At 44.0% G+C, this 15,816-nt stretch overlaps 1 protein-coding gene across 1 annotated transcript in view; it reads right to left on the reverse strand.

The window, feature by feature from the left end:
• Nucleotides 1-15,816, reverse strand: part of Mettl24 (methyltransferase like 24) — a 108,995-nt gene that overhangs the window by 51,715 nt on the left and 41,464 nt on the right. The window contains exons 3-4 of the mRNA XM_028769078.1: nt 11,842-11,981; nt 3,171-3,399 (exon numbers count right to left, since the gene is read on the reverse strand). Coding sequence (XP_028624911.1) covers nt 3,171-3,399; nt 11,842-11,981 — 369 coding nt within the window. The remainder of the gene's footprint in view (nt 1-3,170; nt 3,400-11,841; nt 11,982-15,816) is intronic.

A 15,816-nucleotide genomic window follows, 5' to 3' on the forward strand; every position in this document is an offset into this window, starting at 1 on the left:
CCCAACTCCCCCCCCTCCCCCCCAGCGGCTGGCACTGAGAGCTTCAGTGTAACAGTCACACTTTCCATCCAAACATGGCGATAGAAGCCTTGGCTGGCTGGCAGCAGTAATGGTAATAGTTTATCATTACCAAGCCGGGTTCATCTAGGAAATGCTGAGTTTGTGATAAAGAGTTTTGGGGGGGGAGGAGGGACACCACACAATAAAATGAATAAGAACAGAATCTTCAGGTTTAATCTTCATACAGTTTTGAAAAATCCATAGATTTAGTTAACAGCAACAACCATTTCAGCACAGGGTAGTCGGTAAATCACCCCGCGTGAGGCTGGATCCAGGTGATATATTTCCTGGCAGACAGGGCTTCTGGACCACACGGCTTTGCTGACACAGCTGCTTCTGCATGATGGTCTGCAAAGGGTTTTCTTGATTTATTGTTCGAAGTTAAAATTAGCAAAGAGTTTTTCCAGCAGCACAAAAGGCATATGCATCTTTCTGTCACTATCTCCAAATACTGCCTGCATTTGGCTCTCACGTTCCTTGCTTGACTAGAAACTAGGTTTGGATGCAGAGAAGAAAAGGGGAAAAAAACCCAAACGAACATGGTAATTATTATAAAACTATATGAGCTATTTCAAAGTCTTTGAAACATTGTTTGGCTTCTATTATCACTTCTGGAATTAGCGCACAAAGAGGAGGAAGAACTGTTACCTTCAAGTGTTCTACTAACTCCCTTCCTGCCTCGGCCACGTCCTATTTTTCAATGTCTGCACACACGCAGAGAAATGAAAACAGACTGTGCTCTCTGTGGGCCACAAATGAGGTTCCTTTTTATCTGGCATTGCGTAGCCCCTAGAAGTGTGTTTCTAATGAAAGCAATCACTCACTGGTAGTTTTGTGTTTGTTGTTTCTGTTTGGGACTACTCACCCAAAGAGTCTAAGACCCCTTCCATTCTTCAACGATAAATTAAACAGAAAAAAACCAACCAAAACATCAAATACATGCCTGACAGCTCTAAGTCAGAGGCAGATTACTTTCATTGTTATTAATTTTTTTAAGAAAAATCAATCACCATAGGAACAAAGCAATGCTTTAAATCATCTCTCCTCTGTAAGTATCCTTATAAATGCTTCTGATACCTCAGGGGGAAAATGTTTCACACGATGACCCTCAGCATGAAGGTTGGCCCGCTGCAGTTCCCAGGAGCAATTCAGGTCTAGGCCTCCTTAGCCCAAAACATACTCTTTATAGCAAATGTGCTGGAACAAATTATGGACACACATCACTTTTCAAAGCCTCATTCTATCTTCTTGTCTAGCAAATCTTCTGCTAAGATGTTATTGGAAAAATTCAAAAGAGCATAGATTTTAACTAATCTCTTTTGCTTATTCAGTCATCTCAGAAGAGCGAGGGTGAGCAGGGCCAGGCAGTGACACTGACAGAGAAGGGCAACAAGACTCTTTACTGAACACAAAGAATCTTCTCTCTATGGATAATCTAGACTTGGTATATTAAGGAATTGGGTTTGTATTTTTCAGCAATAAAGAAAGGTAGGTTTTCAAATGTAGGAGTGGCAAATAGAATAATCTAGAAAAGAACTCTGAAAAAAATGGCCTGGTTCTTAAAAATTTAGTAGCACATGAAGAAAAAAAAAATGTTCCTGTTCACAGATTTTACTCAAAATATTCCAGGTAGGAAGCACTAAGATTCCTGACTGTTGGGTGCTGGATAGTCTTGGTGGCAGAAACAAAGCATAAACCAGTAACTAGTCCCATGTTAGAGGAGCAATAAATTCTTTAAGGTTATTCTTGAAAAGGCTTCGACTGTCTGATTAAAGGGAGTGCACTGACTAGTTTTGGGTCATCTTGACACAGGTCATTTGGAAAGAGGAAACCACAACTGAGAAATGTCCTCATCAGACTGGCCTGTGGGGAAGCCTGTGCCACATCTTCTTAATTGATGACTGATGTTGAGGGCTCAGAGCCACAGTGGGTGGCACCATTGCTGGGCTGGTGCTCCTGGGTGCTATAAGCAAGCAGGCTGAGCAAGCCTTAGAGGACAAGCCAGGGAGCAGTACCCCTCTCTACCCTCCATCTACACCAGCCTTCAGGCCCCTGCCTTGTGTTCCTGCTCTGACTTCCCAGGATGATGAGGTAAGAGATGAAGCTGTAAGAGGAAATGAACCCTTGCCTCCCCAACCTGTTTTTGGTCATGGTGTTTTATCATAGCAACAAAACCCTAAAACAGGTGGGGTTTTTTGTTTTTGTTTTTTTTTACAAAGAAGAGGAGGAAGGGAAGGAAGAGAAGAAGAAAGGAGAGGAGAGGAGAGAATAACAAGGAAAGTCTTTGTATTAAAGATCAATAAGCCAATTAGGACTTAAAGTCTCCCACACCTTGTCTCACAAATGGGCCCTTATTCTGACATGTTTTAAATTACATGGCACCTAAGTCTGGGAACCGTAGGACTGGCAGAAGTCAAGGAGAACAAAGAGGGCATTGGCAGTCAGAGTCACTCGTACAGCATCTGCTTAGACACTTCAGTTAGCTGCGCTACACGATGGTAAAACGTGGGTTCAAAGAACATTGTTCAAAGAGTGAGTTTTTTATTCTACATATTCTACATCCTTTAGCATAGTCATATAAATTTCAATATACACGATGTGCATTCAATTTTATAAAGTAGATTTTACTCGAAGCTACATGTATTTTCTGCTCTTTAAGAGTCAAAGTCCCAAAATAGCACGTGATTTGAGGGCCATTTTACAGTATCAGTGTTTTACAAAACATAAGCATGAACAGGAAAATTTTTGTATAATCAGGACTCAAGGAAACTCAAGTTTACCTTTCTGGAAATTTTAGAAAAACTCCTAAGCAGGAACAGTGTGCTGAAGTCCGCCAGAAGTTGGCTTCTTAGTCTCCTGTCTCTTCCTGACCAAGCCTTAGCAGTTCCTTAGCAACAAATAAAATCCTCAATTCAACATGAAACAGCTCTAGTGTTACCAAAACATCTTGTCTGCAGGTCAACTCTATGAGTAATACTGGGTGACCAGCACAATTGAAAACTCAAACCTTCAGCTTTCCGGCGTTCCACGTTCTTAGCCTCAGTTTTCATTTTCTTATGTTGATGGGGTCATTCGCGTTACTTAATTGTGAAATCAATGAGATGTCTTACCTTGTGATGCCCAAACTCATTCAAAATGCTTCCAAGTTTTCTGGTGTTGCTATGCGGCTTCTGAGCAGCCACCGCTGGATGTGGATCCCGCCAGTCGATGGACAAGCGGTGATGCCAGAGGCGCTGGCTCTCCAGAACATGGGCTGATTTGACACTAGGGTCAAAACGATGCACTTCACATCCTCTGTTGGCCATGCTCACCTCAAAGTGTGTGTCATCGCTCCCCAACCTAGAGACCAGAAGAAAAAATGTGATATATGTATACATGATATATATGGTATCTATCATACATATATAATGAAGCAAAGTTAGATGAACAAGTTGACAATTCTAATGTCACTCTTTCTAGTGACATGTTTTCTGTTTTAAAGCACATCGGATGTATGCATTAAATGAACTTTACATATGCATGCTACACACACACACACACACTGCAGATCAAAGCCTCTGCATAAGAGAAAACTTATCTGCTAAACACAAATCACAAAACCACTAGGCAAATACAAAGGCACACGTGAGAATGGTTTATTTAAGTTGTAAAATACATTAGCAATGAGCAATTAAGAATATCCACTAGCTTCAACAGGGATGCTGCCATCTGTGTGACCACAGAGGCTGGGTATAGAGTAAGAGACTGGAGGGGTATGGTCCAAGGATGGAGAGAAAGAATGTATGTTATAGACAGGAAATTAGAACAGGAGGATAGAGGAGAGATGGAGAGGGAAACAGGCAGTAAAGAAGGAAATACAGAAAGAAATAACTAATGCTGAGGGCCATCTGAGGTCATACGGAAGCCTACTATGGCAGAAGCTTCAAAAACCATATACACATGTGAAATTAATATAAATGGAGTCACCAAGTAAAGTAACTAAAGTCTCAATTACCATTAAGCGAAATCCCCAGCTTTAGTGACGAGTCATGTCTAATTGAGTTGTTGCCTAACGAGGTCCCATGAGAACCTCAAACAACTCAGGCCGTTGCTAAGACTAGTGGTTGCTCTCCACAAACTTATGGTAAGGCACTACTGCTGAAGACAACATTTACAAACCTCGCTTAAATATCTCACTTCACACGGAAAATATCAAGTCGGTCCCCAGTGAGAGCCTTTGCTTCTCCTAACTAGTGCTCAGGTACTAGAAGCTACTCTGCATGTCACCAGAGAGAAAGGTAAACACCAACCTAGTATAAGCCCTGTGACTAAAAATGGTGACCCGCCTACATGATATGCCAGTGTAACTGTGGCACAAAACCACTATCAGATTAAATTTAAAGCCCACACCCTGAGAAGGAACCCATTCCAACATTTGATTAGGTGGCATAGAACCTGAGACTAGACAGACCTTTAGGCCTGGGGAGAAACCAAATACTCCTGTTCTGCTAAAAGACCGTAGCAATAGTGAGTCCTAGTGATCGTCTGCTATTCCCAGAAATCTGTGTTCTGTTCAGGCATCTCCAGAGCATCATCCTCCTGCAGTAGATGGAAACTACTAAAGACCCACAACTAGACAATGCATGGAGAGTGGGAGGCATCCCCTCACGGCTCAGGGAGCTGTATATAAGATGGAACAATTGTAAGAGTGAGTAGGGATGGATGTCACCAAGGAAACAGTATCTTCCAGACTGACCCACTTATGAACTCACAGAGACTGTGGCATCACGCAGTGTCTGCACAGGTCTACGTCAGATGAGATCCCAGCCCTGAAGTGTGAACTGGAAATGAGCTCCCATCCCTAATCCAGACGCTATCTTCTCCAGCTGACAACTTGGTTTGTTCCCCAGCTAGTGCATAACTCATATTAACCCATTTATATTATTGTATGTCTGCCACAAGGCTAGTTTCATACGTCCTAGTTCATCCAGGTGGAGAGTGAGATCTTCCCGTACCTGACTGTCTCCCAGGGTTCTTCTTGCTCTCTGTCTTATGACCCACCTTCTGATCCTGTCTCACCTTACTGGCCATCAGATTTCATTGACAGGTATGCTTTCACACAGCACACAGTGGCTGTGTGTCTTGCTAACTAAAGACTTATGTTACCAGAGGACTAACAGAGAATAGACAGTAGGGGACATCGAGCAGCTTCCACAGTTCCTCTGTGAAACACTGCGGCAGTTACATTCGTCATTCAAAGGCCTCTAGTTAAGACTGTCATCCTCCGTCTGTAAGAGAGAGGTGAAGTTATCTGATTAACTAATAAATATCATCACACCAGTGCTGGGATCTTAGGGCACACTGAATTTTTCAGCAGAGCAAGACTATCAAATCTAAAAGGTTTTTCTGAAGAAGGGAAAGACTTACAGGGCTAAATTTCCAAAAGTAGATTAGACTGGAATATCAGGACAGCCATGTTGACCGTCCATCTCTAATGTCTCAGAGTAAAGCAACCAGGTTCCCTACATGAGCTGTGTGGGGTATACACTAAACAACTCTAAGATGTGCTTTTCATACAGAATCGCCTTCACAATAATTTCCTGGTAGATGGTACTAAGAATTCTTGAAAGTGCTTTTTTTGAAAGCTCTATGCCAAGTGCTCTCTGGACTAACTATGGGTGTGCTTTAAGCATGTGAACCGTATGTATTGGCAATCATGAGCTCTTATGTACCACAAAAAGGCAAAAGGAACAGATTGTGGCAGGTCTGTGGTTAGTCTTTTTTTTTTTTAAAGCAGGATTGCATGTACACGTAAGTGGGGCTTAGGTTTCCCGAGACTCAAAAGCTTAGACCATATAGACATGAAAAGATCTCAGGTTCGTTACTCAGAAGGGAAAGGCAATTTGAAGCCAAGGTGAGATACCCCATCCCAACCATCAGGAAGGGTATAACTGAACGGTCCAATATGGTGTTGACAGGATATGGGGAAATTGGAACAGTCATAGATCGGTAGTGGAGGTGTAAAATGGTATCTATTCAAGATTATTCAAAAGATGTAGGCTCAAAATTATACATCAGTGTTCATCTCAGCATTTATAATAACTAAAAAGGGAATCAAGGCAATGAATGGCCATCACCTGATGGGTGACTCAACACACTGCAGACTTTCCATACTATGGACTATGGCTCAGACATAAAGGGCATGGAGGGCTGATACATGCTGCTGTGGATAAGCTCTGAAAACATTGTGTTAGAGACAACACATTACATGATCCTGTTTTCATGAAATGTCTAGAGTAGGTAACTGTAGACGTAAAGAGGTTAATGTTTGCTCACGGCCAACGGGTGGGCAGGAGGGGGCAGAACAACTGGGGGATAAAGCCTGGAGGAGGGACGTTGGGAGCAATACACATCAGGTCCAGGACTTTGGAGGAAGAGAGATTAATGAAAAATGTTTTAAACTTAAGGGTAGTGACTTAGAGAAATCCCTGACTTGTGCATTTAAGTGTGTGAACTAGATGTGGGTCAGGCTGTTAAAAAAAACAATAAAAATAAATCTAGAATACAGATCGCAAAGTTCTCAGCCCTCATCACTGAGAGGGGAGGACTGGAAGCGGTAATGAAGACCTCCGCAGAGGGGAGACCCTCACTCAAGTCTCAGAAAGCCGCGACCACCTAGTAATCTGCTCGAGACACCGTGTACCGGAGCAATTGCGAGGTTTATTAGGGCGTGACAACTAGCTGCTGGTCAATTCGTATGCCCACGCAGGAGCTGAATTGACCCCGACAGCCAGTTTGAGAGGGGTTTTTAAAGGAAAAAACCACAAACCAAGGAATAGGGAAGGGGTGAGGGGTTGTTGAGGTGGCATAACATAAAAATAGCAGAACATTCCAAAGGAACCCAACCTACGTGAGTCAGGATCAGGTGAAAACTCTCTGTACGCTTATCTTTCTCAAGAATGTGGTCCTGCCCTGTTACTTCGGCCTTGCCCTGTCACTGCAGTTCCCAGCTTGGTTCCTCCTAGTTCACTTGCATTCTTTCCTTTCTCTTTGCGGGTCGGCCAGTTCCAGTAATGGTGACTGGTCTTTCCACATTCTTAACTTGCTTCATGCCTCGGTTTCTCCATGTCTTTATAAAGAAAGCCTAAAGAATGTTTTATATGTCTAAAAAGGATTCTATATACCCAGTATCTATAATTTTTCACTCTACAGTAAGAAATGTTTTCCACCAGAGTGGGAGCAAGTCAACAGGCTCAGGAAAGGCATTGTAGCCCGGTGGTGGAATCTGTAACCTAGATCTGCGTGCGTGCGTGCCTGCGTGCGTGCATGCATGTGTGTGTGTGTGTGTGTGTGTGTGTGTGTGTGTGTGTGTGTGTTTATGGGGTGATGTCTGAAAGCACAAAAAGGATCGTTAACATAATATTTTATAAGTATTGCTTTGTGTGGTAATAACATTACAAATTTCCAAAATTTCATTTAAAACATGGAGCCAGGCATGGAAGTATATGCCTTTAATCCCAGAAGGCTTTTCGTGAGTGTGTGTCTCCCTTGGTCTGCATAGGGTGTTCCAGAACAGTCAGGGCTACACAGTGAAACTCTATCTTAAAAAACAAGTAAAACTCATGTATTTTTAGAACAGCACCACTCTCAAAAGAATGAAATGGATTTTAGAGTGCACAGGCATGCACACAACAATCCCTGCCCTCTTCCTCTATACATACAGCGTACCATAGACACGATGTACATATGTGTGCCTATGGTGATACCAGACAACAGACAGGGTGTCAAGGAGCAAGTATCTAGCAATACTGTGAGCCACAATCCTCTCCTTCCCCATTCACATGCCCTGTGCTAACACTCTTCCTTCTGGCTCCACTCATGTTCCTGGAAAACAAACATATTTGGCCATGCGGCTCATTCATTCTTCTTGAAATGCTTCGCGCCACCAGAAATTGCAGGTTTTCTGTCTAAAACACTGGCTCATGTTGCCTCACCATGTGTGACTTAGGAAATCTTCTGTCTTACACCAAGAAATGACGTCTTGAAGCTGAGTGGTGTAATTTAACTCAGAGCGAGAGGAGATGAAGACAGCGGGCCTCTGCCTCGCTTCCTCTTTTTCATTTTGATGGACAGTTCTCCCCTAAAACACAGCCACTGGCGTGAAAGTCAGCTGCGTGTCTTCTCTCTCTGTTCCTCTCATCCCATCTCCCACCACGCCTGGACAGTCCCCTCACCAGTCTTGACCCTGGAAGACTTGCTGGGCAGAGCCTGTCTAAAGCTGTAAGGTGTAAACTATCCTGTGAGTCTACAACCTGGTCTGGGTTTGGCTTTTTGTTTTCTTTTCTTTTCTTTTTTCTTTTCCATTCCCCTTCTTTTTCTTCTCATCAATGTTTGCCTTGCTTTCCTGTTCCCTCCTGTATGTTCACTCTCCACTCTGAAAACTGAAAAGGGTCTGCATTTAACTTTTCCATAGAAGCACACACTGTGCCAGACAGATGCTTGCCTTTCTAAACCCACTGTAGAATCTGAAACTTTGACAGCCAGAAGAGAAACTTCAGCCTCAGAGAGACAGGGATGAGGGTGAAGGAGGAGAGATGGTGAGGTGCCTCGGACACAGGGCCATCAGCCTTTATCTTCCGTCTCCTGGATCCCCATGCCGGGATGCTGCCCTACAGTTGCATCTGTATCTGCGGTTTGCCTGGGAATCCCGGGGCCCAGCAGAGGTGTAGCATCCTCTGAACCCTTCTCTGGAGCTCAGAAACACACTTGGGGAGGTCACAGACTCCGAACCCCCACTTCTGGCACATGTGTCCCAACACTCCTTCACTGGTAACCAGGGCCAACGTTCCCTGTGGTGGTTCTTCACGTCAGAACCTCTGCTTGTGTATCTCCCTTCAGGAGCAACTGAGATGGCCGACAGCCAACTGCTTGTCCTGCGATAAGGGGTTCATCAGAGCAGGGGCCGTCTAGATCCCAGACACCAAGTCACAGCACAGTCACCACCCTTACACAGTCCAGGCATCATTTTGTCTTCTACCACAAGTAACTTCTTTCCATTCCAGTGTTCTGTCTTTCTTTTAGTTTTCTTTGTTTGTTTGTGGGTTTTTGTTTGGTTTGGCAGTTTGTTTATATATTTTGTTTTGGGGGCAAGGTCTCATTTTGGGACGGGACTGGCTGGCCTTGAGCTCACAAAGATACACCTGCCTCTGCCTGCCAAGTGATGGATTAAAGGTGTGAGCCACCAGGCACAGCTCAATTGCAGTTTGTAATAAAGGCTTTCGTGGTTTTCATCAAATATTGACCCTCATAATCTATTCATTTCTGCCTCCAGTGTGATTCAGGAGCTCTCGTTTGCTTTTTGAATAGCTGATTTTGAATGTAAATGAGAGACATTATTTTTTCCTCTGTGTAATAATCTGAAATCTTGCTGCAGAACTGTCTTATCCAACAGCTTGAAGGCATAAGTGGGGGAAAGAATTTCAAAACACCCCCTAAATAACTTCCCAGGTTTTATTTTATTCAGTTATATGCTTTAAATGAAATTATCGTGGAATGTGAAATGTTAAGCAGAACATAAAGGCAGTTTGGAACCAGGAAATAGGATAGAGATGACATTGCCAATTTGCATGCTATACTATGCAATTATTTTTTTGACCTACTTTCACACATTTTTAATGTGACATAAAATAAAGTCTGCTGTCAGGACTACCCATTCTTCCTATGGCCCTGAGGCAGAGCTGGTGACTTCCAGGAAAATCTCAGTTCTTTCCACTGGACTGTGCAGCTCCTGTCTGACTCACGCTCTGTCCGACACATAGCCAGCATTTCCTTCTCAAACAACCCTGGACCCAGCCAATACCATCAGACCGAGTCCCACCCAGAGACACCTGCAATACACTTCCATAGTTTCATTAACTTCACTCTTTTATTTGAATTCTTTCTCTGTTTTAAAAAAAATCCACAATGACCTTTTTATCTTTTTGACACGGGATCTCACGAATCCCAGGTTGGCCTTGAACTCTTCATACAGTGGAGAATGACTTTGAACTTCTGATCCTGTCTCTGCCTCCTGAGTGGTGGGATTCTGGGTATGAGCTACCACCATGCTTTTCTTTTGTAGAGCTGAGAATCCAGGTCAGGGCCACAAGCATGCTAGGCAGACACCCAGCTACACCTCCTGTCCACAAACTGCTGGTAACTGTTTGATAGCCATGAGTGGGTCCCCTCTTACCTAGCTCCTTTGGGGAAGTCTCCCCAACACCCAGATGACACATGACCAAAGAGTCTGGAAGATGCCTAAATGTAAACAGTGGAATGGAGTAGGGGAATCTATTGCTGAGACGTGGCATACTGGTACAGGTTGTCAAGGATTTCTTGAGGAGGGGACCCTGGCTCTGTGTCCAGTGAAGCTTGAGCCAGCCTGGAGCTGTGTAGTCTGTTGTTTGGAACCAAGATTTTCCTGGAAGCCACCAGATATGCTTCAAGACCCTAGGAAGAATGGGAAGTTACGACTGCAGACTTTATTTTATGTCACATTAAGAGTTTATGAGGAACAGGCATGTGACATCATGTAGGGTCTTCTTTAAAAATGCTTTTTAAAATGCTTCAGTGGTCTAACCTGAGAACCTCTTGGCTTCTATAAGTAGTCTACTGAGCAGAACACTCCAAACAAAAATGATTCCCTCCTGCTTTGTTTTGAGACGGGTATCTTTTTGTCCTGGTTGCTTTGTTTTACTATTTTGTGTGTAGGTTTTGTTTTGAAAACTCGATACAGGCTAGAGTTATCTGAGAAGGAACCACAATTGAGAAAATTAGATCGGGCTATAGGCAAGCCTGTAGGGCATTTTCTTTGGTGGTGGAGAGCCCAGTGCATTGTGGGTGATGCCATCCCTGGGCTGGTGGTCCTGGGTTCTTTAAGAAAGCAGGCTGAGCAAGTCACAACAGCTTGGTAAGCAGCGATCCTCCTTGGCCTCAGTTTCAGATCCTGCCTTAAGCTTCTTGCCTGACTTCCCTGGGTGAAATGTGTGAGGAGAGCTGTAAGCTTAAATAACCCCCCTCCCTCAAGTTGTCTTTGATCATGGTGTTCTATCACAATGATAGAAACCTAACACACATGTGTGACTTCAGGAATTTACAAAAGGCACTGGTGGACTTGCTGAAATTGTCTCATTGCTTCATTTCCGTTCTTACACAGAACCTCTCTGAATACGTGTGCATATTGAGGTCATTTTCAACCTGGATAACTCAGTCAATTATTTGGCAAAACATACATTGTTTTTTCCAAAAATTCCCTTTACTTCTCCTCCCTCTCCCCGCCCTGTAAATACAAAGCTATATATAGATTGATCACTGGTTACACACACACACACTCACCAAAAACCAAACACCAGATAACTAGTAGTGGCCTTATCTGTCTTGGGTCATTCATAACAGTGTATAATTCATTTCTGGAATCATCTTTTCCTCAATACAGCCATTGATACTTTTTCTATTTCTAACAAAGATGCTCTGATTCATGCTGCGAGCCTTTGGTTTCTCCAGAGGAATCACCCTCATGCTGAGGACTGAAGCTGACACCTTATTTCCAGCAGAATGGGAGAAAAGGTGGTGCTCCAGCCAAGGTGACCTCAGCTGGTGATCTGCGGGCACCTGCAGCTTCACAGGAGATCAGCCTGAAGCAGGGTGTGAGACAAATCACAGCAGCCACACACACTGCACCCGCCTCCCCCTGTTGTCACAGAAAAGGCCTTGGCCGCCTGCATGCTTGTTTGTGCTCTCCTCAGCTGTAAAAAAATGTCTTACCCTAAAGAGTAGAGGCGGCACCGCTTGCTGCGGATTTGATGAACTAAGCCAAACCTGTCATCAAGGCACACCAGCCAGGGCTTCGGTGCGGGGCTGGAGTCAGTAGCCAAGCTGTCTGTACCCACGTGATCGCATGCAATCTGGAAGGATTGGAAATCAATATGAATAATTTAAAATGCTAGATGATAAACGGCAGGTAGAGACTTAACTGCTTTTCCCGCTCCTGAAAACAGTAATAGGAGAGTTATGTCCTCCGCTGCTAACTACTGTCCTCCCCAGGGAACCACAAGACCGCTGTAAAACGTTGGGAGGAATTTCAATTACATGCCAGATAAGAAGCTAGCTCCTGAAGACTCAGTGCGGGTTTGAAGGGAAATTAAAGGCTGTAGTGGCCATCTGCCTGGATTGCAAATTGGGAACCAGGATGAAGAGGAAGAGGCGTCAGGGTATTGTGCAAAGAGGGATGCTAGGCTGGCTAGTCTTGGGGAGGAACAGATGAGAAGGGTCTCTGGACTAAGAACTGAGCGGTGTGCCTACCGCAAGAGTACGACACAACCCTGACCAAGACGTTCACAAGGTTACAAGTACCTTATCACAGACCGGTAAGGAGGGACCACTGGGGCCAGAAAAGTAATCTGTGTGCATAGCCGTGACCATCCCTGCTGAGAAAACAGATACTTTGTGGCAATCTCTAATGAGCTGCCTCCTGGGGGAGCCGGGTTGGAGTCCTGGAGCACAAAAGTGCTGCCCAGTTAACTCAAGCGTTTCTCCTAAAGCATGCATCAAAATTAAATAAGAAAACCAAAGGAAATGTGGACTTCGACTAAGAGACTTCTAATTCCAAGTGCGTGATAAGCTTGAGAAAGGGAGGTGGCGTGAGTTTGAGGCTGGTGCTGTGCGTGGCCAAGGCTGATGACATAGATGAAAACAGCTCTGAGTCTCAGACATCTGCCTTACTGGGTGAACAAAGTCCTCCTCCTCATTATCCCTCAAAACTCTCCTAGCTGAGTGGAGCCGTCACCCTGGAGACAAAAGATCATTCCAGATACAGAGTAGCTCTGTGGTTCACTGCTCTTGTTCATTGGAAAATAACACCAGGAGATAGTATTGTTATTATTATTATTATTACTATTATTAAAGATATTCTAGGGCTGACAAGGTGGCTCAGCATGTAAAGTGATTGCTGAGAAATCTTCAGTATGGTCCTGGGCCATTTATAACTGCAATGTCGTCATGTCGTCTGTAACTCAGGCACTCATGATTAGAGACAGGTGGATCCCTAGTAAGCTTAGTCTAGCTGAAGAGTGAGCCCCAGGTTCAACCCTGTCTCCAGAAATAAATAAAATATAAATTCAACAGATGGAAAGCAATGGAAGATAGCATTTGATATCAACCTCTGCCCTCCATGTGAACACATAGAAGCCAGTAAGCAGCAGCAATGCGCACACACACACACACACACACACACACACACACACACACAGTGGTTAAGAGTGCTGGCTGCTCTTCCAGAGGACTATGGTTCAATTCCCAGCACTCTAATCCTCAGTGTCAAATCTTCAAAGCAGGACACTGCCCTGGAGCAAGACCCTCAGGCTTAGGCAGCCCAGGACCCACGAAAGTGTCCTCTTCTAATGGAGGGCACACGGCGCAGAACAGAATATCAGCGCTCAGGTTTAAGACGCAGAAATTTTCCCGTTAGTGGGTCGTCTCTGACCAATAGTCAGACCCCAGTCCCAGAGGATCCAACGCCCTCTTCTGGTCACTGTGGGTATTGCATGCACTCGGTGCACAAACATTCCGGTAAAACACTCATATACATAAAATAAAAATAAATAAAAATCTCCAAATAAATAAACAAAAGCAAAAACAGCCAGGCATGATGGCACATGTTTGTTATTTCAGCACAGGAGAGGTGGAGGCAGAAGCACGAAGATGTCAAGGCTTCCTTAGCTACGTAAGGAATTTGAGGCCAGCCTAAGTCGCATGAGGTTGGAGGTCTCAAGAAAAAAGCAACAACAAAAGCAAGCGAAAGCGTTCAAGTTTCTTTCCTTTCGCCTCCGTGTCTTTCCACCTCTCTGTCTCCGGGCACTATTCAAAGGGGAAATTAGTCATCGGAAAATGGAATAGAGTCTAAGTAACAACTACAGAACTCATGTGTTCACAGGGTACAGCGTTCTGACTTGTACAATTCATCCTCCATTCGGTCTCTGCCTGCCTACCTGCCGCTCTTCCTCACCCACCCAAGGACAGAGATGTTGCCAATCTAATTGGTCAGAGCTGATCTACTAATGGGAAAATTGCTGCGTCTTAAACCTGAGGACCCGATACTCTGTTCTGTTCTGCGCCGTGCCTCCTCAGGAGGCTGCTTGGAGGAGGACTCTTCCGTGGGTCCTGGGTTGCCTAAGCCTGAGGCTTTTGCTCCAGGGCAGTGTCCTGCTCTGAAGATGAGACACTTATTGTGGGCACTTCTCTCTAAGATGTTCCATGGTGATACACAGGATATGTTCCTACTGCCTTTCTGGTGGCATCAAAACCCCGCTCTGGCCAATCCCATGTAAATGATGCTTAACATGGTTTCTCTGATACAAATCATCTTATTTGCAGAAGGAAAAGAAAAAAGAAAAAAAAAGTTACGCTCTGTGTTTCACTCCGGATTCACAAGGTATCATGATCCCTGGGGAACATGTAGTATAGTGAGCTCTCTCACGCACGCCCCTGCAGGGGCAGGGAGGTGTTCCCTAGGTAGGTGGCCCTTTGAGTTTACTGGAAGGTTTAGCCTTTTATAAAGCCCCAGAAAAAGACCCAGCATGGTCTTCTCACTTGAACCTTAGAATGTTAAGGCCAGAACTTTCAACTGAAGACAGCATCTTCTTTGCCCCTAACAAAGAACAGAGGAGTTGGCAACAACAACTAACCAGAGGCTTCTCAAAATAAGAAACTCTGGGCACAGGTTAGACGTACAGGTTCTGTGGCTCCTTCTGAGCTACAGCCACGGGCTAGGGCAGCGGCTCTCCCCTGCGGGTCACATCCCTTTCGGAGTCTCACAGGGATTACAGATCAGATATCCTGAGTATCAGACGTTTACAACACTAGTCATAACAGTAACAACATTACAATTATGAAGGAGCAATGAAATAATTTTATGGCTGGGGAATCTAAAGGGTTACAACATTAGGAAGGTTGACAGACAGCCACCGATCTGGAGCTCCCTCTATTACAACTGTACTTTGCCTAATTACATTTTTTTCTTATTCTTAGATTTTATCGTGCACAGATACTTTATCAGAGAGACACTCTTTTCCACCCCCCCTTCCTGTCTTATCTAAAAGATACAGCACAGGAATTATCCAATTTTAACCAGCCATTAACCATCTTATTGACTGACATTCGGTTTTGGAAAATAACTAAAAGTCCTCCATAAAATCTTGCTCTTAAAAAATAATTAAATATTGATTTTTTTTTCAAATTTTCTGGTTAAGATTTATAGCCACGGTTTCAGTAAACTCTCTCACAAGTAAAAAAAAGTGAGGACAGCAACTTCCAGCCAAGCTTCGGCTGAAGCAATGCCACCCTCTGCCTGCCTAACTCCTCTTGTAATTTTAGCCAAATAAAGAAAATTAGGTCTGGACAGAGGCAAATAGGACTCCAGGAAAAAAGGGTTTTGTGAAATGATTTTTATTTATTTAGCTTAAAGAAGTCTAACACATTTCCTTTTCATTTGCATCCCGAAAGGTTGGAGAGCAAGTCTACCAACTCATGAACAGAATGTGGTAGAGGAGTCCTTAAAATCTGGGGAGATTCGACAAGAATCCCTTAAAAATTCACTGTATATTTATATGGTTACATTATTTTGAAAAGCTCGAAGGCAGAAATGAATTTTTTTGCTCTCTTTCTTTCTTTCTCTCTCTTTCTCTCTTTCTCTCTCTCTCTCTCTCTCTCTCTGTGGGGTGTGTGTGTGTGTGTGTGTGTGTG

This window comes from Grammomys surdaster, unplaced genomic scaffold, assembly GCF_004785775.1.
Source record: "Grammomys surdaster isolate TR1022 unplaced genomic scaffold, NIH_TR_1.0 190, whole genome shotgun sequence".
Classification (NCBI taxonomy): Eukaryota; Metazoa; Chordata; class Mammalia; order Rodentia; family Muridae; genus Grammomys; species Grammomys surdaster.